At 40.8% G+C, this 24544-nt stretch overlaps 1 protein-coding gene across 4 annotated transcripts in view; it reads right to left on the minus strand.

Annotated features, from left to right (window-relative positions):
- Window positions 1-631, minus strand: part of LOC105543707 (cytochrome P450 3A43) — a 41809-nt gene extending 41178 nt beyond the window's left edge. For 3 of the 4 annotated variants that reach the window (XM_011985740.1, XM_011985738.1, XM_011985741.1), the window contains exon 1: window positions 458-631. In XM_011985740.1, coding sequence (XP_011841130.1) covers window positions 458-528 — 71 coding nt within the window. In that variant the 5' untranslated portion in view covers window positions 529-631. The remainder of the gene's footprint in view (window positions 1-457) is intronic. The other variant, XM_011985739.1, reaches the window with a different exon arrangement.
- Between the last annotated feature and the right edge of the window lie 23913 nt (window positions 632-24544).

The raw sequence follows: 24544 nt of genomic DNA on the forward strand, positions 1-24544 counted from the left end.
TGTTGCCCAGGCTGGAGTGCAGTGGTGTGATCTCGGCTCACTGAAACCTCTGCCTCCTGGGTTCAAGCAATTCTCCTGCCTCAGCCTCCTGAGTAGCTGGGAGTACAAGCATGTGCCACCATGCCCAGCTAAATTTTGTATTTTTAGTAGAGACGGGGTTTCACCATGTTGGTCAGGCTGGTCTTGAACTCCTGACCTCATGATTGGCCTGCCTTCGCCTCCCAAGTGCTGAGATTTCAGGCGTGAGCCACGACGCCCAGCCTAAGTTTTATATTTTCAAATGTTGTATTAAGAGCTCTAACAGATTAATAATATTTTATGTGTTCATAGCATTTGGCACTTAGGTAACCTCCCCTCCATTATCTCTTTTATTTTCAAAACAAATAAGAAAAAGATGGGCCCAATTAGCACTTCAGGTCTTAGAGTTAAGAGCAGACATGCCTGCATAGTTACTCACATATAGAGGAGTACCAAGCTGGTAGCCACGAGAACCCATGTTTCCATGGCAAAGTTTGGAATGAGATCCATCACCAGTTTTCTTTTTCAACTCTGTCTTCTGAGTTTTTCTTTCAGCTGTGTGCTGCTCTTTGCTGGGCTGTGCATACACAGTTTGCTTTCTCTACCCAGAGGTGATTCAGTTAATGTTAACAGGGATATTTATGTGCTGGGGAAGGAGGTGGGTCTACAGCTGCAGCCAGTAGGAAAGCCACTTATGTTACTCCTCGTGTGGAGGGATTTGGGTACCCTTTTCAAACTGACAATTGGCAAATAATTATGGCTGTCCTTATTTTGGCCTCCTTTGATTTCCTATTCTGTGAACAATCAGTCAGTAAACAAATCAGTTGCTGCTATTGGTAAGCCCAAAGGTTATAGATTCTCAGAAACCTAAAGAAAAATACTTCTGCAAGAACATCTGCCCAGCAACGGCCTGTCAAACCTCAAACTGATGTCAGCTTTGTTACTGATCTTTATAGCCAAGGATAATCATTCCAAAACAAATATGTAATTCTCCTCATTACTTTTTTAAACTTTGTCTTACTTTACCTACCTGAATATGCACAGAGTCTACCCTGGCACACATATTCCCGTTGCAATGCTTTATTCCCAAATAAAAATAATTATTTTTGGAAAACCCATCTCTATTTGTTATCTAGGTTGTCAAATTATGCCTCCAGGTTAACAGACAAGGACTCCCTGTGCCTCAAAAGCAAAAACAAACCCAAGAGGCCATGGCAGGTTTAGGTGACGGTCATGTTCTCTGTGTTCTTAGTAAGTGTTGCAAAACCTATTTTTCTGTAGCCAAGTCAAATAACATTTTCTGAAAAAATCTGTACCTGGGAATTTTCCAACTGCTCACCAACAGATCATGTGGTAAGAACTAACTGACCACCTTGGAACAGCCAATTAAGAGGCATGTGACTTGGGGCTTAAAGGCTTTCCAATCAAGACTCTGTTCTTAACTCCTCTTCCCTGCCCTGTGGTTTTTAACTTTATAGCTCTCCACCTCCAAGGCTGCATCTCCTCAATCTGCAGACTGTGTTTTGTAGAAAATGAAGCTCTCCTTCTGTCCTCCACAGATCCCACAGTCTTTGCTAGTATTTCTTGGTGATGAGGAAGGGATCAAAATTGGCTCCCAAGATCTTCTCCCTTGTGCTATCTGGACTAATCAATGCATTGGCACCAGCAAGAGTGCTCTAAGCTCAGTTATCTTCCTGGCCTGGCTGTTTCATGGAAAAATCAGTAAATCCTCTCGCATCCAAGATCTCCCATTTAGGATAAGGTCTTGAAGTCTTTATTTTTTTTTCAGGGAACCTGCCCTTCTGGCTCTATGGCTACCCACTTTTGGGGTACGCTTGCACTTGGAGGGGCATGCTCATGTTTCCTGGGGTGCATTCATGCTGCATCAAGCAAGCTCATGCTTCACAGGACACTCCATGCTTCAGTGTTGCAAGGACTATCACATCTTATTTGCCCTTGAAGGGACTCCTTCCTAAGGTGAGGGCTATGCATAACCTAGGTTCTAAGGCCATGGTCTCTAAGGGCTGCCATCAGGTAATCCGGTGGCTCTGTCTCTGACCAATCACTGTCAGGTACTCTGGAAGTTTTTCAAGTTTAAAATTTAAAGGTAAAGGCTCGATAGAAATGGATGTGAGAGATACATCTAAATTGAACTCTGAAGCATGCAATGAGGACAAGAGGAGTCTGGATGTCTCAAAGACAATAAAAGGCTTTCTTTCAATCTGCATTTTTGAAAGTTTCAAACACAATTGGGACTTTAGCTATGTTTTAATAGGAGACTAACCTGAAGACTTAACCCTTGTCTCAGAAAATCTGAAAAACTCGAAGACCCTAAAACGGAGAGTCCTATATCTTCCTGCTGCCCCATTTGCGTTCTACCTCCACTTTTCTCTTTTTACCACCACTGTCTTTGTCTGGAACATTGCAGGGACCTGGCAACTTGCTACCAGCAGGGGCCATTGAGCCCCTCTCACTCCTCCATGATGACTGAAAACTGGATGGGTCTCTCATGAGTTTTGGACTTTCCACTTGATTGACAGCTGTCAGTTTTGTTCAACTAGTTGTTCTCACTCCTGGATAAAAGGGAGTGAAAGAAAGTCTCTTTCTTTGAGACTTACTGTTTCTCAAGAAGGGGGAATCACTCTCTATTTCTCCTCCATGGACATATGAATGAGTATGTATGCTATTTCTCCCATTAATCTCCTTTGTGGGTGATTTTTTTAAGCAAACCTTCAGAGGAGAAAGGACAAACATTTTTCTTGGCCTCTGCAGTTCTGTCCCTGTGCGCAGGATACCAAAGCCATTCTGTTCTTTCAGAAGCCTCAGTGAAGGGAGCCCAAGCACTGGTAAGTCAGCAGAAAAGTAAGAATTTCTTTTTCTTTCTTTCTTTTTTTTTTTTTTTTTTTTGACAGAGTCTCACTTTATTACCCAGGCTGGAGTGTAGTGGTATGATCTCAGCTCACTGCAATCTCCACCTCCTGGGCTCAAGTGATCCTTCTATCTCAGCCTCCCAAGTAGCTGGCACACGCCACCATGTCTGGCTGAGAAAAGTAAGAATTTCTTTCCAGTCAGGCTCCTGGCCTTTCATTCTGGGAGATCCACTTGGGCAGATGTTAAGAATTGCTCTTTGTCTCCTCTGCAAAATCTTAATAAATAGAAGAAAAGGATTTGTGTGACTAGTACAGGGTGCAACAACTCTAGGGTACTGTCTAGTACTTTCTCTTATGAATAATCACATTGTTCGATCCCTTTTTCCTCTAGAAACAGTCTTTTCCTTTGTTCCTGTATTTCTGTGTTGTTCTGTCATAAAAAGGGCTACAGGAGTGTAGAACATGGGCCTGAAACCCCTATAAACCCACCTGTTGGAGCTGGCTCTGCAGACTGAGCAGCTGGTGCTTCTGAAGAGCACACCTGTTGTTCTACACATGTCCAGTTCTCGGGGGAGTTTCTCTTAAGAAGCCCCATCCCTGTGGGTATTTTGCTTTCCTAACCCTTGTGGCTTGGTCAGTCCTGGGAAAGTCCAATCCCAGGAGAACCTACCCAGTGTCACATATCAACAGGCCTGGATTTACTGGTTTTGGTGTCACTCAAAAGGGTACCTTCAGTTTTTAAAAAAATCAAAGCCTAGATAAAGTGTTTATAAGGGATAGGTCCTCAGGTAAAATAGACTGACTTCTTTTTCAGAACTATTAATAGTACAGCCAAATATTAAAATGCTTTCTTTGGCTAGGTGAGGACGCTCACACCTGTAATCCCAGCACTTTGGGAGGCTGAAGCAGGTGAATAACTTAAGGCCAGGCGTTCAATATCAGCCTGGCCAACATGATGAAATCCCATCACTATTAAAAATACAAACATTAGCTGGGCGTGGTGGTGCATGCCTGTAATCCCAGCTACTGGGGTGGCTGAGGTGATCAAGAGGACCACTTGAGCCTGAGAGGCAGAGGTTGCAGTAAGCCGATATCACACCACTGCACTCCAGCCTGGGAGACAGAAATAGACTGTTTCAAAAAAGAAAAAAAAAAAAAAAAAAAAAAAAAACTTTCATCACCCTATCTGAGAGCTCCATCCTTAATTCAGTAATCTAATCAAGAAATTTCCATAAAAAGATAAGAAAATTATGGAGAAGACATCACAATAATATTACCGGATCCTTGAGGTGTTGCTTTTATGGCCTAAAACCTCTGGCCAGTGGCACCTCTGCCCAAGTTTTGCTCGGACTTGCTGGGCTTGTTCTATCCACTGGGGTTGGCAGGCTGTATTCAGCCCATGCTACCAGCCTGGATCCCATGCCTGCCAAGGGTGAGTCAGGAATGGAGCCAAGAAGGGTGTGTGAGCGAATGTGGGGTCAGGCCACTGCACAGGCAGACACTGCAGCTGCTGCAGTGGCAGGCAACTCTGGGTGCTGGCATGGGCACTGGCTCTCTGTGAGGCTGTGGCTGGACCAGGTGCACAGCAAGTAGTTTCTCCAGCTGGAACTGGGGGATGCAGTGGTGCCTGCAAGCTTGGAGACACCAGGCACTGCAGGATACCAAAGAGTCACAACCCTGTTTTGGGGAGCTCCCAGGTCTGGGCTCCCTGAGGGACTGCAGCTCTTTTCTCCTTCTCTTTGCCTGCAACATGGTGAACAAGGGGCATGTTTCAGCCCTGTTTGTGTTATAGCTCTTTTACCTCTGCCATTCAGTGGGTCCTGAGTTCTTGTCCTTCGACCAGGAAGAATGAGGTATGCAAACAGGTGCAGGGTAAGCAAGGTGAAGAGGAGCATTATTGAGCAATAGAACAGCTCACAGGAGACCAACAGAGGGTAGCTTCTTTCCACAGTCAGGGTGTCCCGATGAGTATTCAGCTCCTGGCAGAGAAGAGACCCTGGATTGGAAGGCTCCTCTCTGCAGGTAGGTCATCCTGTCATCTCTGCAGCTCTCAGCAGAGAGGAGGTTTTGGAGTGGGTTGCTCCTCTCTGCAGCTGCTAGTCTGCATGTCTCTGCAGGTCTCTGAGGCTCTCAGCAGAGAGGAGGCCCTAGAGTGGGTAGCCCCTCTCTGCTGCTTGTTGTCTAAATGTCTTCTGCTATCAGTAGAGAGAGTAGTTCATCTCTGTAGCTGCTCTTCCTGATGTCTGTTCAGCTCTAGCTGAGCCTGGGGCTTTTATGGGCCCCAGAGGGGAGGAAGTGTGCACTGATTGGGCCTTGGGAAGCCATGGGAGGGCTGGAAAAAGAATCACAAGTTCCCACTCTGGTCAGTGGGACTGGCAGCCCAGCCCCCAGCCTTCAGGCCCTCCCTGACCTGAAGGTGGGGCCTCACCGAGGACACACCTCCTTCTACCCAGGAATCTGTCTGCCTCCTGCTTCCCTTCATGGCACCAGGGCTCAGCCTGACTTTGCTCTGAGATTTGAGAGGGTGCTGACAGCAGGGAGAAGCCAGGGAGCAGGAGCAGGCACTTTGGATCCTGTGAGGGTAGGGGGCCTTCCTCGGCCCCCAGGAGTGCAGGGATGCCTGAGTCTGCAGCTGGTGGGTGGCTGCAGTTGTTCAGGGTAGGGGGGATGGGGGGTGAGGAAAGTTGGGGGTGGGTGGTAGGGGTTGGGTTGGGGAGAACTTCTGCCTGCTCCATGGAGCTGGAGGCCTGGTCTGCAGCTGTGGTTTGGGTGGCTGCCGCAGCACCCAGGGAGCTCCTGCCCCAACTTGGAAGGGGCAGGGCTCCATGGAGTGTGCAGCCCCGCCTGCCTCCCTGTTGCAGCTGGCATGATGGCAGTGGCAGGCTGTCTGGAGCAGCCACTGCCATCAATAACCTTTGTACACTTGTTCCCAGTTATAGAATTTATGCAAATAGATCTATAAAAATAAATGTACTGACCACTTTAGGACAAATATTAGAGAGACCACAAAAAACTCTGCAGGACAACCAGAGTTTCTAAATTTCTTAGCTTAAATGGTTTTAACAAAATGCTCAAGTTTTATACAGTTAATTGCTACAAGTCTGTAACTAAAACCTAGATTACAGTAGTTCAATGCATACAACTGACAGATAAGTCAATTTTGTAACCTTGCCTTTCATGACAAGTCTTTTGACTTTTGTTTTTTGGCTCTTTTATTACTTAAAAAAGATTTTAAGGATTGATGAATGCCTTCCCACCTCTATTCCTGTCTGGCCTAGAACATATAAATCAGTTATTAGTCTTTTAGTTTTAAGTCCTTTGGCCATAAGACGCCATGGAGGGACAGGGTGGACTTGGGGCAGACAGCCACATCATCACAGCAATGATGAGACCAAATAAAAGTTTGCCATTGATGTTGGCTCTGGAAAATCTTGGCCCAAATAAAGGAGAATGTAAACCAGAAACAAAATCCCAAGCTCCCTCCACCAACTAAACAGACTCCCTGTTGGCTAAGTGGACACCAGAGGAACCCGAAAAACTGAATTCCAGGGCATGGTGAAAAGGGAGGTCCAGCATGCCTCATTATACTCCCTTCTTTGCTTATTGTCATTAGACTTTCTTTCCTAAAGGTGAAAGAGAAAGCAGCCCCTTCAAAAGATTCCACACCAATATTGTCAGTTATGAGCTTATCCTCCCAGGTACAGAGTAAAGATAAGACGAGATTAATCCTTCCCTCACCATTCCCTGAGAGATCTATTTCTTCCATTACTTTTTCTTTAAATGTTCACCTTATCATATGACAAGGCACTAACTAAAGTCTCACAAGTATGTAATCACTCATCTCATAGCAGCCGCTCCCCATTTTTAAAGGAAAATGTATCAATATTAAATTTCTGAGAACCTCTTTGGAAAGCAAACCGGCCACAGATGCATGTGTAACTTACATTTTTCTTGGGCATGCACTCAAGCTGGCTCAATAAATCCTCGGTGACTGAGAGTTATGCCTCAGTCACTCATTTTGGTGAAGGTTGAGATGACAAAAGCCCTTATGGACTTGAACCTCTTAAGACTAACTCCCCTGTGAGCCGACATGGTCAGACAAAGCAGAGAATACTGCTTGCTACTTCATGTCTTAAGCCCTAGCCTTTTTGACTAGCTGCCAGATGTGAACCAACAATCAGGCCCCCAGGTAACAGAGACCAGAGAGAGATGTTCTCACTTGGCAGCAAAGCCAATTTCTCAGGATATACAATAGACAAAAGAAAGATCTCATTTGATTTTTGTCTGAGAGATACACTGCAAAGTTTGTCTAAACAGATGCTGGTCTGCTGAGAATTATGAAGTCACCAGTCTGTTGGGTAGGCTTAAATGACAGGCTTATAAAAAGACCTTATGCCTGTGTTCTGCCCTACAATTCTCCTCTTTCTGACAAATGACAAAAAGACAAAGGAAAACAAAGACCATCTCTGAAGGGGCAGGGACCAGAAATGCAGAACACTCATAGCAAAAATAAAAACACTAGACGTTGTATACCAATAACAAGTTTACAAAAAGGTTTTCTATTGCTAATCTAGTTTGGAAAGAAACATGAGACAAGTAGTGATATTACCTCTTGTTCAACCTGGTTCCACAGGCAGGGATACAGGAGACAGACTGGGTAAGAATTCCTACCTTTCTCCAGCTTCGTCAGGTCTCAGGGTCTCTCAACGGTAGCTTCAGAAGGTCAGAGTGACTTTATTTCCTAGTTGTCTCATCAAAACTGTAGGAGGTGGAGAGAGAAAACTTCAGTTCCTCCTCTAGAGGCTTAATATTTGAGTCTGTGAACCTGACAATGGATTGATTAACAACAACTGTCATCTCAGTTACTTGGGAGGCTGAGTTGGGAGGATGATTTGAGCCCAGGTGTTCTAGGCTGCAGTGAGCTATGATTGCATCACTGCACTCCAGCCTGGGTTACAGAGCCAGACTGTTGTCTCAAAAAAAAAGTGCATACACATTTATGAAATGCATACACACTGGAGACTCACAATATATAAGACTAAAATAAGGACCAGGTGGTTGAAGCTTAAATAGCGTTGTGACTTACTAAACATTTAAGGGCTTCTGGTGGGGAATTGGTGACACAAGCTGTGGAAGGATAAGGGGAGAAAATGCATGATGAACAAAGGTTATTTTATTATGGAGATAAAGTGTGTCAGATAGCAGTGCTCCAAAGAATAAGTATTATCAGCTTTCTACTTCTTTCCTGTAAGTTAATATTCTGTTTGATGATATTATTTGGAGGTGCTAAAGACAACTGCATTCTTTCTGGCAGGTCTTTCCTTAGTCAGATAAAGGAACTTCAGAGAAAGCCCCTCTCTGTACTTTTGGAGGGAAAGTAGGGGAGGCAGGAGAAGGTCAGAGAGACCTTAGTTCTGAGGCCATTTCTGAGATCCTCCAGTCTCCTTTAGTTCAAAGTACTCAGCTTGCCACAGTGCCCTGTTTTCAAGTGTTTTGTTATGAGCCCCAATAGATCAATAATGATAATTTATGTTTGTGGCATTCAATGCTTAAGCAACTTCCCCTCCATTATGTCTTTCATCTTCAAAACAAATAAGAAAAATAGGCCTGATTAGCACTAAAAGTCTAAAGTTACAGAGCAGATGGCCTGGACAGTTATTCACAGGTAGAGGAGCACCAGGCTGGTAGCTGGGAGAACCCACATATCCATGGCAAAGTTTGGAATGAGATCCATCGCCAGTTTTCTTTTTCAAATCTGTCTTCTGAGTTTTTCTTTCAGCTGTGTGCTGCTTTTTGCTGGGCTGTGCATGTAGAGCTTTCTTTCTCTGCCTAGAGGTGATTTAATTAAGGTTAACAGGAATATTTATGTGCTGGGGAATGAGGTGGGTCCACAGCTGCAGCCAGTAGAAAAGCCACCTATGCTCCTCCTCATGTGGAGGGATTGGGATGCCCTTCTCACATTCACAGTTGGAGAAGAATTATGACCACCCTTATTTTGACCTCCTTTGACTTTATATTGTGTGATATCAGTAAACTAATTGGTATTTGATAAGCCCCAAGAGTTATAGATTCTTATGAGAAACTCATGTCAAGTCATTGGCATTCAATCTCTAACCGGCCCTTATCTTCATGGCTGCCTTCATCCCAAAATACTTCAAATCCATCAAAATAATCCACACATACACATCTTTACCCAGGAAGTTTCCACTGCCTAGAATTTCTCTATATTCCCTAGAAGAATCCTACTCATCCTTTCAAACCCAGATCAGATAGATTTCTTTTTAAGTTTTTATTTATTTATGTTTCTTTTCTTTGATACAATATATCTATATTAGCCTGTTCATGCATTTCTCTAAAGAAATACCTGAGTCTGGGTAGTTTATAAAGAAAACAGGTTTAATTGGCTCACGATTCTGCAGGCTACACAGGAAGTAAGACTGGGGAGGCCTCAGGAAACTTACAATCATGGTGCAAGGTGAAAAGGAAGAAGGCACGTCTTATATTGACCAGAGAAGGAGGGGGGAGAGAGAGAAGAGGGAGGCGCTACACACTTTTAAACAACCAGATCTCATGAGAACTCACTCACTATCATGAGAACAGCAAGGGATAAGTCTGACCCCATGTCACCCAATCACCTCCCACCAGACCCCTCCTCCAACATTGAGGATTACAATTCGACATGAGATGTAGGTGGGGACACAAATCCAAACCAAATCAACACCCATATAATAATTTATTTTATTTATTTTTTTGAGACAGAGTCTCACTCTGTTGCCCAGGCTAGAGTGCAGTGGCACAATCATAACTCACTGTAACCTCAAACTCCCAGGCTCAAGTAATCCTCCTGCCTTAGTCTCTGGAGTAACTGAGGATACAGGTATGCATCAGCACACCTAGCTAATTTTCTTTTTTTCTTTTTCTTTCTTTTTTTTTTTTTTTTTCTGTAGAGACTGTGTGTCTCACTATGTTTCCGAGGCTGGTCTCAAATTCCTGGCTTGAAGTGATCCTCTGGCTTTGGACTCCCAAAGTGCTGGGATTACAGGGGCGAGCCACTGCACCAAGCCCAGACCTCTTCTATTAGAGGCTTTCTCTGATTTAGGAATCAGACATGACTGCTTCCTCCTCTGGGCAACTTCTTTCCCCCTCCCGTGGTTCTATTATTGTCTTTCCTCCTCTCCAGCACCGTGCTGGTTTCCACACATGAGTGGTGGCGATCCCTTACCAGAGCATGAGCTTCTTAAGGACAGTTTGGGTATTATTCACCACTGTGTCTGTAGGCCCTAGCTGAGTCCTTTACACAGAGTGGGCATCCAGAAAGGTTTGTTGAGTTTCATTGGGTTAGATTGCTGCATATTGCAAAACTTTTCCTGGGACTCTTTCCCTAGGACTCTGGTGACCAAGCCACTTTCCTGAATGCAGCAAGAGCTTTTGGCTGGGCCTTGGCTGCCATTCCTGTACATTCAGAATGATCCACCATGATTCTGTTGTCAAGAGGGCCTGTGATGGAGACACAGGGAAGGAGAAGATGAAGATGACGGCTTCAGTGAGAAGCAGCATACTGTGCTGCTTCCTGTGCACTCCCTCAAATGGTTCTGCAGAAGGTGGAAAGCTAGAGAAGCTCCTGACCAAAGAATGCCCCTCTTTCTGGAAATAATGCATGTCTGGGAACAATGGGTGTGAAAGGAGAGAGAGGAGGAGAACAACTGACTGGATTGCCAGGTGGACTCCAACCACCTTAGCCACCAGGGATGTGGCTGATGTCACTACAAGCAGCACATACAACATCAAGGACTCCAATAAGATGATTTGAGCTTCTTCTTTGGGGTAGTAGGGGGAATTCTGCTTTCTGAAGAGTGAAATATTTACCCCAGGAGCTGTTAAGGATGAGACCTGCAACAGCAGTGCTGTCATCTGAGAGCCCCTCTATGCCTGCTTGCTGGAAGAGATCCTAAGGCTGAGCCTTGGGAAATGGCATTGGCTCATTATCATCACTGACCCACGTTCTGTGTCTCCTCCTTGAGGAATCATGAATTATGTGACAAGTAAAACCTCAATATTCTTAAAAGTCAACAGAAATACAGCCCTAAACTCCTGGGCTCAGGTGATCCTCCAGCCCCAGACTCCCAAGTAGCTGGAACTACAGGCATGCATTAACACGTCCAGACTTTATATTTAATTTTGTAGATATGGGGTCTTGCTATAATGCCTAGGCTGGTCTCAAAGTCCTGGGCTCAAGCAATCCTTCTCTCTCAGCCTCCCAAATTACTGGGACTACAGGCATGAATCACCGAGCCTGATGTTGATAGAAATTCTTAGTAAAAAGGATGATTTTTAAATATGAAATCCAGATTCTCAAGCAGTATGGTAAACTATTTTTGAAAAGCTATATACAATTAAATTAATGTATGTTAAAACTTGCAAAGTAATCTTGAGTAGATACTATACATTTTAATTATATAAACAGCCATTGACTTCTGAAAAGTCCCGTAACCCCTCCTAATTGAACCCAGCCTGTGAAATGATGGGAAGAGGCCTTCAGGAAGCATTATTTATTTATTTATTTATTTAGACAGAGTCTTGTTCTGTGGCCCCTGAGCTGGAGTGCAGTGGTGTGATCTTGGCTCACCACAACCTCTGCCTCCTGAGTTGAAGCAATTCTCCTGCCTCAGCCTCCCTGGTAGCTGGGCTTACAGGTGCGTGCCCCTGAGTCCAGCTAAGTTTTGTATTTTTAGTAGAGACAGGGTTTCACCATGTTGGCCAGGCTGGTCTTGAACTCCTGACCTCAGTGATCAGCCTGCCTTGGCCTCCCAAAGTGCTGTGATTATAGGTGTGAGCCACCGCACCTGGCCTATGCTTTTGCTTTTAATAGGTCATCTTGGCTACAAAGAGCAGTGCGAATGGGGAGCTTCTCAAGTCCCACAGCATTTTGACCATAGTTTTAGCCTCAATCCTATCAAGTCAGCAACACTGTAACTTCCAATCTCAGTTGAGTGGAGGGCAAGCAAATTGCTGTAGAGACTGAGAAGCGTCAGCCTGTAGATGCCTGGGAACTGGGCTAGGGACTACCTTCCCCTTCCCAAATGTGCCGCAAGCCTGCTTTCTCCCGCACTGAGCCCCCTATTTGTACACATGTACAGAATGCTTACAAAGCTTCCGTTAAGTCACAGATAGGATGAAAACCATTTCTACCCTCCTCCATTCCCATGCAGAAATCCTACTTCAGAGAAGGAGTTGCATATTGAATGCATGAGTCCTAGAAATAAGACTTAGAAGGTCTTGTTTAACATCAATCAATGACAACTGTTCTTTAAGTTCATCAGGGAAGAGATCCCAACTTTTCTATAACGGTAACACCACATTATTTTTAATTTTAAAGTGACATGAATATATTTTTCTAAGAGACAGATAGACAAACACACCCACAAACACCCACACGTACATAAATGTCAGATTAAAATTTAAAATTAAATACCTTAAAATTTGTGGCCAAGAATCTCAATTCAACTGCAAATCACTCCTTGAACACTTACTGAATGCTTACCATGGACAATGTCCCTGGCAAGGTACTATTTGAATTTTATGAAAGAAATAAAATGAAGTGATATTTTTAAGGGAGTGAGGGCAGACATACTTCGATATAGAGAGAAATTAGTAAATGAACATGAATGATTTAATGACAAATATGAAATTAGGTGATGATAACAGGCTGCAGTAATGAATAACAAAGCAGAGGACTGAATGGGCCCTGGACTAGATGGGGAAGGCTCTTCGGAGGAGCTTGGGGATTGAACCAGGACATGAAGGATGGGAAGATGATGTGGAAGAGAGAGGAAAGAACATTCATAGAATTATTGCTCGGTTGAGAACTAGCTTGGCTTGTCAGCAGGAAGGGTCCTGGAAGGTGAGTTCTAACAGTCGGGATGACCCTGACCTGTGGGAGATTTTCCACTCTGGAAGAAATGTCTTGAATTAGTGATTCTCAAAGTTGGTTTCACATGAGAAGCAATGGAGAGGATGTTCAGAGTAACACCGTGGGGAAAGTATTTTAGAATCTCTGAGATGACACAAACATTGTGAATATTTAAAACTCCCAAGTGGTCACAATGTACAGCTAGTGGTTGAGAACGACTGTCCTCAGAAATCTTCTGGAAATTCTCTTTTACATTTTTGTTTATTTAAATTTAAAATTTTTATTTTTGGTGGGTGTGAGGAAACATTTTAAATTATCCATTTTCAAGGCATGGTGAATCTAAGCACTGGCAGCCAGCCTGTGGGTGTAACAAACTGCACGGCTCATGCACCTAGAAGGTCACAATAAGTGAACAGAATGTAGAGGAGGGGTCAGTCCATAAAAGGGAAGAAAGTTTTATTATTGGGAAATCAAAACTTAAGCAGGGAAGAGAACCGGGGTATAACATTATAAGGGGGATAATGAAACTTAGACGATGTCTGGGAAGATAGTAACCCTATAGTACTTGACCAGTGGGGAACTGAGGTAAGGAATTCTGTGCTAGGAGATAAATTACCTGCTGTAACTGCCCTGGGCGTACCTGCCTACCAGACACCCGACCTTGCAGGACTGCCATTAAAAGTCTCACTTCCAGCCAGGTGTGGTAGCTCATTCCTGTAATTCCAGCACTTTGGGAGGCCAAGGCCAGGAGTTCGAGACCAGTCTGGCCAACATAGTAGAAACCCCACTTCTACTAAAAATACAAAAATTATCCAGGCATGGTAGCATGCACCTGTAGTCCCAGCTACTTGGAAGGCTGAGGCAGGAGAATGGCTTGAACCCAGGAGGCAGAGGTTACAGTGAGCTGAGATCACGCCATTACATTCCAGCCTGAGCAACAGAGCCAGATTTTGCCTCAAAAAAAAAAAAAAAAAAAAGTCTCACTTTCACTGTTCTTCATGTCTCCAAGTCCATTCTTTGGGTTTGGACAGGTGAATGTGTTTACCACAAACTTGTGGGCCCTCCTGGTATCTCTGTGCCTGTGTGGAGTGGGACTCTGGCTGAGATAGGAGACACATCTCACCTGATTTAAATGGCCCGCTCTGTTTAGGCATACCGGCAGAATATGGTTGGATCATGTTTTAATCCATTCCACCAATCTATGTATTTTAAGTGGAACATTTAATCTATTTACATTAAATGTTAATGTTGAAATGTGAGGTTTTGTTCCTAATTTAATAGCAGTTTTCACCTAGTTGCTTTTTAGTCTCAACTGTGTAACTATAAGATCTCTGAGCAATATGGTTTGGATCTGTGTTCCACTTAAATTTCATGTGCAATTATAATCTCCAATGTTGGAGGTGTGGCTTGTTGGGAGGTGATTTGATCATGGGGGTGATTTCTCATGGTGTAGCACCATCTGCTTTGGTCCTGTTATTGTAATAGTAAGTTATCAGGAGATCTGGTTGCTTAAAAGTATGTGACACCTCCCCCTTCTCTCTGTTTTTCCTGCTCCAGTCAGGCGAAGTGCCAGCTCCAATTTACCTTCCATCGTTATTGTAAGTTGCCTGAGGCCTCCCCAGAAGCTGAGCAGATGCCTGCATCATGCTTCCTGTAAAGTTTGTAGAACTGTGAGCCAATTAAACCTCTTTTCTTTATAAATTACCCAGTCTCAGTTGTTTCTTTATAACTGTACAAGAATGGACTAATACAGTGAAATTTATATTTTTTTGTGTTTTTATGATGGTGAGGATATACCTTACATGTCCATGTTTAGAACTTCTTTGAGTATTCCTTGTAGGGAAAGTCTAGTGGTGATAAATTCTTTTAGTGTTTGCATGTCTAGGAAAGACATTACTTCTTCATTTATGAACTCAGCTTAATAGAATACTAAATTCATTTTTTGACAATTTTTTTTCTTTAAGAAATCAGAAAATAGGACCCTAATCTATTTTGCCTTGTAAGGCTTCTCCTGAGAAGTTCACTGTTAGTCTGGAGGGACTTCCTTTATAGGTAATTAGATATTCTTCTGTTGGTGATTTTAAGACTTATCCTTTATAGTGACTTCAAGTAGTCAGATGACCACAGGTCTTAGTGACATTTGTTCTGCATTATATCTCCCTTGAGTTCTGTGATTCTATTGCATCTGGATTTCTAAGTCTCTAGGAAGACTAGAGACATTTTTCCTAATTATTTCCTCAAATCAAATAGATTTTCCAAACTTTCAATTTTTAATTGTCTCTCAGGAACACTTATGAGTGACAGGTTTGGACATTGTACATAACACCATACTTCTCAATGGCTTTGTCCAGTTATAAAAATTATTTTGCTTTATTTTTGCCTGACTTGATAAATTCAAAAAATCTGTCTTCATGCTCTGAGATTCTTTCTTCTGCCTGGTCTCGTCTATTGTTAGAGCTTTCAACTTATTTTGTATTTGCTTCAATGAATTTTTTATCTCTAGATTTTTTTTTATACCCTAAGTTCTGGGATACATGTGCAGAATGTCCAGATTTGTTGCATAGGTATACATGTGCCATGGTGGCTTGCTGCACCCATCAAACCATCATCTATATTAGGTATTTCTCCTAATGCTATCCCTCCCCTAGTTCCCACCCCTGACAGGCCCCGGTGTGTGATGTTCCCATCCCTGTGTCTATGTGTCCTCATTTTTCAACTCCCACTTATGAGTGAGAACATGCGGTGTTTCATTTTCTGTTCCTGTTTTAATTTGCTGAGAATGATTGTTTCCAGCTTCATCCATGTCCCTGCAAAAGACACAAACTCATCCTTTCTTATGGCTGCATAGTATTCCATGGTGTATATGTGCCACATTTTCTTTATCCAGTCTATTATTGATGGGCATTTGGATTGGGTCCAAGTCTTTTCTATTGTGAAGAGTGCTGCAATAAACATATGTGTGCATGTGTCTTTATAGTAGCATGATTTATAATCCTTTGGGTATATCCAGTAATGGGATTGCTGGGTCAAATGTTATTTCTGGTTCTAGATCCTTGAGGAATCACCACACTGTTTTCCACAATGGTTGAACTAATTGACACTCCCACCAATAGTGTAAAAGCATTTCTATTTCTCCACATCTTCTCCAGCATCTATTGCTTCCTGACTTTTTGATGATTGCCATTCTAACTGGCATGAGATGATATCTCATTGTGGTTTTGATTTTCATTTCTTTAATGACCAGTGATGATGAGGTTTTGTTCATATGTTTGTTGGCCATATACATGTCTTCTTTTGCAAAGTGTCTGTTCGTATCCTTTGCCCACTTTTTGATGGGGTTGTCTGTTTGTCTTTTGTAAATTTGTTTAAGTTCCTTGTAGATTCTGGATATTGATATTACCCCTTTGTCAGATGAATAGACTGTAAAAATTTTCTCCCATTCTGTAGGATGCTTGTTCACTGTGATTTTTTTTTTCTTTGCAGAAGCTGTTTAGTTTAAGATCCAATTTGTCAATTTTGGCTTTTGTTGCTTTATTCATAAAGTCATTGCCCATACCTATGTCCTGAATGGTATTGCCTAGGTTTTCTTCTAGGGTTTTTATGGTTTTAGGTCTTACATTTAAGTCTTTAATTCATCTTGAGTTAATTTTTTTATAACGTGTAAGGAAGGGTCATTTCAGTTTTCCGCTTATGGCTAGCCAGTTTTCCCAACACCATTTATTAAGTAGGGAATCCTTTCCCCATTGCTTGTTTTTGTCAGGTTTGTCAAAGATCAAATGGTTGTAGATGTGTGGTGTTATTTCTGAGGGCTCTGATCTGTTCCACTGGTCTATATATCTGTTTTGCTACCAGTACCATGCTGTTTTGGTTGCTGTAGCCCTGTAGAATAGTTTTAAGTCAGGTAGCGTGATGCCTCCAGCTTTGTTCTTTTTGCTTCAGATTGTCTTAGCTATATGGGCTCTTTTTTGGTTCCATATTACATTTAAAGTAGTTTTTTCTAATTCTTTGAAGAAAGTCAATGGTAACTTGATGGGAAGAGCGTTGAATCTATAAATTACTTTTGGCAGTATGGCCATTTTCACGATATTGATTCTTCCTATCCATGAGCTTGGAATGTGTTTCCATTTGTTTGTGTCCTCTCTTATTTCCTTGAGCAGCAGTTTGTAGTTCTCCTTGAAGAGGTCCTTCACATTCCCTGTAAGTTGGATTCCTAGGTATTTTATTCTCCTTGTAGCAATTGTGAATGAGAGTTTGCTCATGATTTGGCTCCGTTTGTCTATTATTGGTGTATAGGAATGCTTGTGATTTTTGTACATTGATTTTTATCCTGAGACTATGCTGAAGTTGCGTATCAGCTTAAGGAGTTTTGGGCTGAGAGATGGGGTTTTCTAAATTCATAATCATGTCATCTGCAAATAGAAACAATTTGACTTCCTCTCTTCCTGTTTGAATAACCTTTATTTCTTTCTCTTGCCTGATTGCCCTGGCCAGAACTTCCAATACTGTGTTGAATAGGAGTGATGAGAGAGTCATGTGCTGGTTTTCAAAGGGAGTGCTTCCAGCTTTTGCCTGTTCAGCATCATATTAGCTGTGGATTTGTTATAAAGAGCTCTTATTATTTTGAGATATGTTCCATCAATACCTAGTTTATTGAGTGTTTTAGCATGAAGCAGTGTTGAATTTTATCAAAGGCCTTTTCTGCATCTATTGAGATAATTATGTGGTTTTTGTCATTGGTTCTGTTTATGTGATGGATTATGTTTATTGATTTGCATATATTGAACCAGCCTTGCATCCCAGGGATGAAGCCAACTTGACTGTGGTGGATAAGCTTTTTAATATGCTGCTGGATTTGGTTTGGCAGTATTTTTATTGAGGATTTTCGCACTGGTGTTCATCAGGGATATTGGCCTGAAATTTTCTTTTTTTGTTGTGTCTCTGCCAGGTTTTGGTATCATGATGATGCTAGCCTCATAAAATGAGTTAGGGAGGAGTCCCTCTTTTTCTATTTTTTGGAATAGTTTCAGAAGGAATAATACCAGCTCTTCTTTGTACCTCTGGTAGAAATCAGCTGTGAATTTGTCTGGTCCTGGACTTTTTTTTTTGTTGTTGGTAGGCTATTAATTACTGCCTCAATTTCAGAACTTGTTATTGGTCTATTCAGGGAGTTGAGTTCTTCCTGGTTTAGTCTTGGGAGGGTGTATGTGTCCAGGAATTTGTCTATTTCTTCTATATTTTCTAGTTTATTTGCATAGAAGTGTTTATAGTATTCTCTAGTGGTAGCTTGTTTTTCTGTGGGATCAGTGGTGATATCCCTTTTATCATTTTTTATTGTGTCTATTTGATTCTTTGCTCTTTTTTTCTTTATTATTCTGGCTAGCAGTCTATCTATTTTGTTAATCCTTTCAAAACACCAGCTCCTAGATTCATTGATGTTTTTGATGAGTTTTTTTGTGTCTCTATCTCCTTCATTTCTGCTCTGATCTGAGTTATTTCTTGTCTTTTGCTAGTTTTTGAACTTGTTTGCTCTTGCTTCTCTAGTTCTTTTAATCATAATGTTAGGGTGTCAATTTTAGATCTTTCCTGTTTTCTACCATGGGCATTTAGTGCTATACATTTCCCTCTAAACACTGCTTTAGCTGTGTCCCAGAGATCCTGGTACGTTGTGTCTTTGTTCTCATAAGTTTCAAAGAACATCTTTGTTTCTGCCTTCATTTTGTTATTTACCCAGTAGTCATTCAGGAGCTGGTTGTTCACTTTCTATGTAGTTGTGTGGTTTTGAGTGAGTTTCTTAATCCTGAGTTCTAATTTGATTGCACTGTGGTCTGAGAGACTGTTTATTATGATTTCTGTTCTTTTGCTTTTGCTGAGGAATGTTTTACTTCCATTTATGTGGTCGATTTTTGAATAAGTGTGATGAGGTGCTGAGAAGAATGTATATTCTGTTGATTTGGGGTGGAGAGTTCTGTAGATATTTATTAAAATCTCTTGGTCCAGAGTGGAGTTCAAGTCATAAATATCTTTATTTATTTTCTGTCTCATTGATCTGTCTAATATTGACAGTGGGGTGTAAAAGTCTCCCACTATTATTGTGTTGGAGTTTAAGTCTCTTTGTAGGTCTCTAAGAACTTGCTTTATGAATGTAAGTGCTCCTGTATTGGGTGCATATATATTTAGGGTAGTTAGCTCTTCTTGTTGCATTGATCCCTTTACCATTATGTAATGCCCTTCCTTGTCTTTTTTGATCTTTGTTGGTTTCAAGTCTGTTTTATCAGAGACTAGGATTGCAACCTCTGCTTTTTTTTTGTTTTCCATTTACTTGGTAAATCTTCCATTCCTTTATTTTGAGCCTTTGTGTGTCTTTGCACGTGAGATGGGTCTCCTGAATACAGCACACTGATGGATCTTGACTCTTTATCCAATGTACCAGTCTGTGTCTTTTAATTGGGAGATTTAGCCCATTTACATTTAATATCAATATTGTTATGTGTGAATTTGATCCTATTATTATGATTCTAGCTGGTTATTTTCCCCATTAGTTGATGTGGTTTTTTCATACTGTTGATGTTCTTTACATTTTGGTTTGTTTTTCAGTGGCTGGTACCAGTTTTTCCTTTCCATATTTAGTGCTTCCTTCAGGACCTCTTGTAAGGCAGGCCTGGTGGTGACAAAATCCCTCAGCATTTCCTTGTCTATAAAGGATTTTATTTCTCCTTCATTTGTGAAGCTTAGTTTGGCTGGATATGAAGTTCTTGGTTGATATGTAAAACATTCTAATTAAAATTTAAATTTTAGTTTCAATTTTAAAACATAAAATACGTTTTAATTTTTAATTTTTTGGGGCACATACGTTGGGTAAATACTTATGGCATAAATGAGATGTTTCAGTATGGGGATGCAATGCATAATAATTGCATCATGGAAAATGGGGCATCTACCCCCTTAAGCATTTATCCTTTGTGTTACAAATTATCCAATAATATGGTTTTAGTTATTTTTAAATGTGTGATTGAATTAATATTGATTATAATCACCCTGTGTGCTATCAATTTTTTTGTGTCCAGTAACTATTCCTACTTTACTCTCAACTATGTTTCTGAGTCTCTGTTTATCATCTTTCTACTCTCTATCTCTATGGGTTCGATTGCTTTTACTTTTAATAAATGTACACATTAGAACAGACACTGTGCTATTTCAGTATTAGTTATAAAATTCTACCCCAAACCATATAGGTGGGTACTCTCATCTCACTTAGAAAGGCTTACAGAGATGAAATAAATTTATACAAATGTAGGAATTTTATGTTTGAAGTCATACAGAAGGAAACAAATCATATGGAAAAAGGTAATTGGTTCAAAGTTGTTTATTGAGACACCATCTTTAAATTTAAAAAAGGTTGAGACACCCAAGTGTCCAAAATAATGGGAGAACTGCTTGCAAACTATGACATATCAATGATATGGAACACTATACAGAGAGTAAAAATGAAATACCGTGTCGATGTCTAGATATGTGCCTAGGATGTAGATTTTCACAACAGAATGCGTAATAGCCTTTACATACAGATGACATATTTGTCAGAATGTTTGTGCACATGTCAACAAACATAAGATGTTAATTTGGAGGATGATGAGAACACTTTGAGGTTTAACTTCCACCAGACTTTTCCCTGATAAGTGGCTTACATTCTTCACGATGTGACAATGAGGCCATTGCGGTAGTCACCTGCTCTGCTTCTGGGCCTGTCTTTGCACCAGCAAACATTTTCTGATGTCTCTGCACAGATTAAACATTAGAAGGGGCTGGAATTGATGGGCAATGAAATTGCTGGAGAATACCTCATTGTAGGGATGAGGTCAGGGACTGAGAGAGGTTGTCCAGGAATTTAATCCTGTGTGGTGTGGCAAGTCTGTACTCTGCTAAAATAATGAGGTTGGATCCCTGGATGGTTTCCAGGGTCCCTTCAGGGTCAGGTTCCGCTAGCCTTTGAGAAGTGAAGGAGAAAGAGATGTCTTTGGCTAAGGCATTTAGGGACTTTGGGAAGGAGTGTCTCTTCCTTCTCCTATATGGGCAGTGTCCTGTCCAGTTGATTTGATTTCTGTTAACCCTACATGAGCCCTCTGCCTCCTCTTGAGTGGCTTCTCTCTTAAGAGGGTGGAAAGATCACAAGCAGCCTGGGACCTGGGACATAAGCCTGGGCTCCATGGAAAGCAAGATGAGAAAGAAGGTTGTGGGAGGCAGGGAGAGGAAGGTGGCTGGGGACAGCAGAGCCTCATTCCCTGGTGGGCAGACCAAGGAGAGGTGACTGGGCTCACCCTCGGCTCATTTGCAGGGCTGCTCTTGGACTCTATGGAGTAACCTCCAGTGGGCATCATTAGAAATAACCGTGCAGTAATTGCTTGGGGTCCTGCTGGGCCCGTTTCTCCTGGGCTCCAGACATATCATCCCCTTAGGTTTTCCCTCATCTACAGCCTTCAGAGGTTTGATTTGCTACTTTTGTCTCCAGGGGAAATCTCCACAATTTCCTGCTTTTTTCTTCAGTCCTGGGAATTCATCTTGTTGATTGTATGAGATCAGAACTCCAAAGTTCATGTTGATGGCCTCTTTTTAAATTGAGGTAAAAATACACAAAGCATAAAATTCACCATCTTAACCATTTTTAAGTGGGACAGAAAACGCTGTTAAGTACATTCACATTGTTGTGCATTGTGTTCCATCTCTATAATTTTGACTTCTCTATGTACCTCATATGAGTGGAATCATACAGTATTTGTCCTTTTGTGTCTGGCTTATTTCACTTAACATAATGTCCTCAAAATTCATCAATTTGTATCAGATATCAGACTTGTCTTTCTTTTAAGGCTGAATAACCTTCCTTTGTGTGTATGTATCACATTTCTTTTACCCATTCATATGTCAATGGACACTTGGGCTGTGTCCACCTCTTGGATGTTGTGAATAATGCTACTATGTACATGGCTTTAAAAATATCTTTTTGGATCCCAGTTTCAGTTATTTTAGGTATATATCCAGAAATAATATCACTGGATCATACAGTAATTATATTCTTAATTTTCTGAGGAACCACTACACCTTTCCATAGTAGCTGCACCATTTTATATTCCCAACAAGAAGCCACAAATGTTCTAATTCTTCCATATCTTCACCAACATTTGCTATTTTTTAGTTGTTGTTTTTAAATAGTAGCTATCCTAATGGGTGTGAGGAAATATCTCATCATGGTTTTGATTAGCATTTCCCTAATGATTTGTGATACTAAGCATTTTCTTCATGTGCTTTTTGGCTATTTGTATATCTTCATTGGAGAAATCTCTGTTGAAGTCCTTTGCCTATTTTTAAAGTCAGGTTATTTGTTTTTGTTGTTGCTGAATTACAGGAATTCTTTATATATTCTTGATATTAACCTTTTTTCAGATATTTAACTTGAAAATATTTTCTTATATTCTATAGATTGCTTTTTCACTTGGTTGATTGTGTCTTTTGTCACACAGATTTTAATTTCAGTGTAGTCCACATTATCTATATTTTCTTTTGTCGCCTGTTCTTTTGGTGTCATATTCAATAACTCATTGCCATATCCAATGTCATAAACATTTTCCCCTATGTTTCTTTCTAAGAGTTTTATAGCTTTAGTTCTTTTACTTAGGTCTTTGGTCCATTTCAGTGTTTTTTTGTATATAGTGTAAACTAAGTTTCATTCCTTTGCAAGTAGATGTCAGTTTTCCCAACACTATTTGTTGAAAAGACTGTCCATTCCCAATTGGTCTTGGCACCGTTGTCAAAAAGCATTTGACCATGTATACAAAGTTGATTTCTGGGCTCTCTGTTTTGATCCATTGATCTCTGCATCTGTCTTTATGCCAGCACCATACTATTTTGATTACTGTAGCTTTGTAGTAAGTTTTGAAGTCAGGAACTATAAGACCTCCAGCTTTGTTCTTTTTTCAAGATTATTTTGGCTATTTGGGGTTCCTCGAGATTCCACATGAATTTTTTTATTTCTAACAAAAAACCCACCATTTGGATTTGGACAGAAACTGCATTAAATTTACAAATATCTTTGAGTAGTATTGACATTGTAAGTATATTAAGTCTTCCAATTCATAAACATGAAATGCCTTTCCATTTATTGGTGTCTTTAATTTCTTTAGGCAATGTTTTGTAGTTTTCAATGTATGTCTCTTCTCTTCTTGGTTAAGTTTATTCCTAAGTATTTTATTCTTTTCGATGTTATAGTAAATGGATTTTTTTTCTTAATTTCCTTTTCAGACTGCTCATGGTTAGTGTATAGAAACACAACTGATTTTTGTGTGTTGATTTTGCATCTTGCAACTTTGCTAAACTTGTCTTGAACTCCTAATCTCAGGCAATCCTCCCAGCTCAGCCTCCCAAAGTGCTTGGGATTATAGGCATGAGCCACCATGCTCAGCCATGCCAAATTTGCTTATTAGTTCTAGCAGCTTTTCTTGTGGAATCTTCAGTGGTTGTTACATATAAAATAATGCCATTTGTGAACAGGGATACTTTTACTTCTTCCACTCTAACTTGGATGCCTTTTATTTATGTTTCTTAGTTAATTGATTTGACTAGTGCTTCCAGTATTATGTTGAATAGAAGTGGTAAAGTAGATATCCTTGTCTTGTGCCTGATCAAGCAGAAAAAGTTTTCAGTCTTTCATCAATGGAAATGATGTTATATGTGGCTTTTTCATATGTGGCTTTTATTATGTTGAGCTAATTTCCTTCTATTCTTAATTTATTGAGTGTTTTCATCATGGAATGGTGTTAAATTTTGTCAAATACTTTTTTCTGCATCAATTGAAATAATCAATGATGTAGTCTTTTTTTTCCTCTTCATTCTGTTAATATGGTATACATTAGTTGATTGTCATCTGCTGAATCGCCCTTGCGTTCCAGGAGTAAATCTCATTAGTTTGCTCAGAATGATGGTTTCCAGCTTCATCCATGTCCCTACAAAGGACACGAACTTTTTAATGGCTGCATAGTATTCCCTGGTATATATGTGTCACATTTTCTTAATCCAGTCTATCATTGATGGACATTTGCATTGGTTCCAAGTCTTTGCTATTGTGAATAGTGCCGCAATAAACATACGTGTGCATGTGTCTTTATAGTGGCATGATTTATAATCCTTTGGGTGTATACCTAGTAATGGGATGGCTGGGTCATATGGTACTTCTAGTTCTAGATCCTTGAGGAATCGCCACACTGTCTTCCATAATGGTTGAACTAGTTTGCACTCCCACCAACAGTGTAAAAGATTTCCTATTTCTCCACATCCTCTCCAGCACCTGTTGTTTCCTGACTTTTTAATGATTGCTATTCTAATTGGTGTGAGATGGTATCTCATTGTGATTTTGATTTGTATTTCTCTGATGACCAGTGATGATGAACATTTTCTCTTGTGTCTGTTGGCTGCAAAAATGTCTTCTTTTGAGAAGTGTCTGTTCATATCCTTTGCCTACTTTTTGATGGGGTTGTTTGATTTTTTTCTCATAAATTTGTTTAAATTCTTTGTAGATTCTGGATATTAGCCCTTTGTCAGAAGGGTAGATTGCAAAATTTTCCTCCATTCTGTAGATTGTTTGTTCACTCTGATGGTTGTTTATTTTGCTGTGCAGAAGCTCTTTAGTTTAATTATATCCCATTTGTTTATTTAGGCTTTTATTGCCATTGCTTTTGGTGTTTTAGTCATGAAGTCCTTG

Source organism: Mandrillus leucophaeus, unplaced genomic scaffold (genome assembly GCF_000951045.1).
Source record: "Mandrillus leucophaeus isolate KB7577 unplaced genomic scaffold, Mleu.le_1.0 Scaffold29, whole genome shotgun sequence".
Taxonomy (NCBI): Eukaryota; Metazoa; Chordata; class Mammalia; order Primates; family Cercopithecidae; genus Mandrillus; species Mandrillus leucophaeus.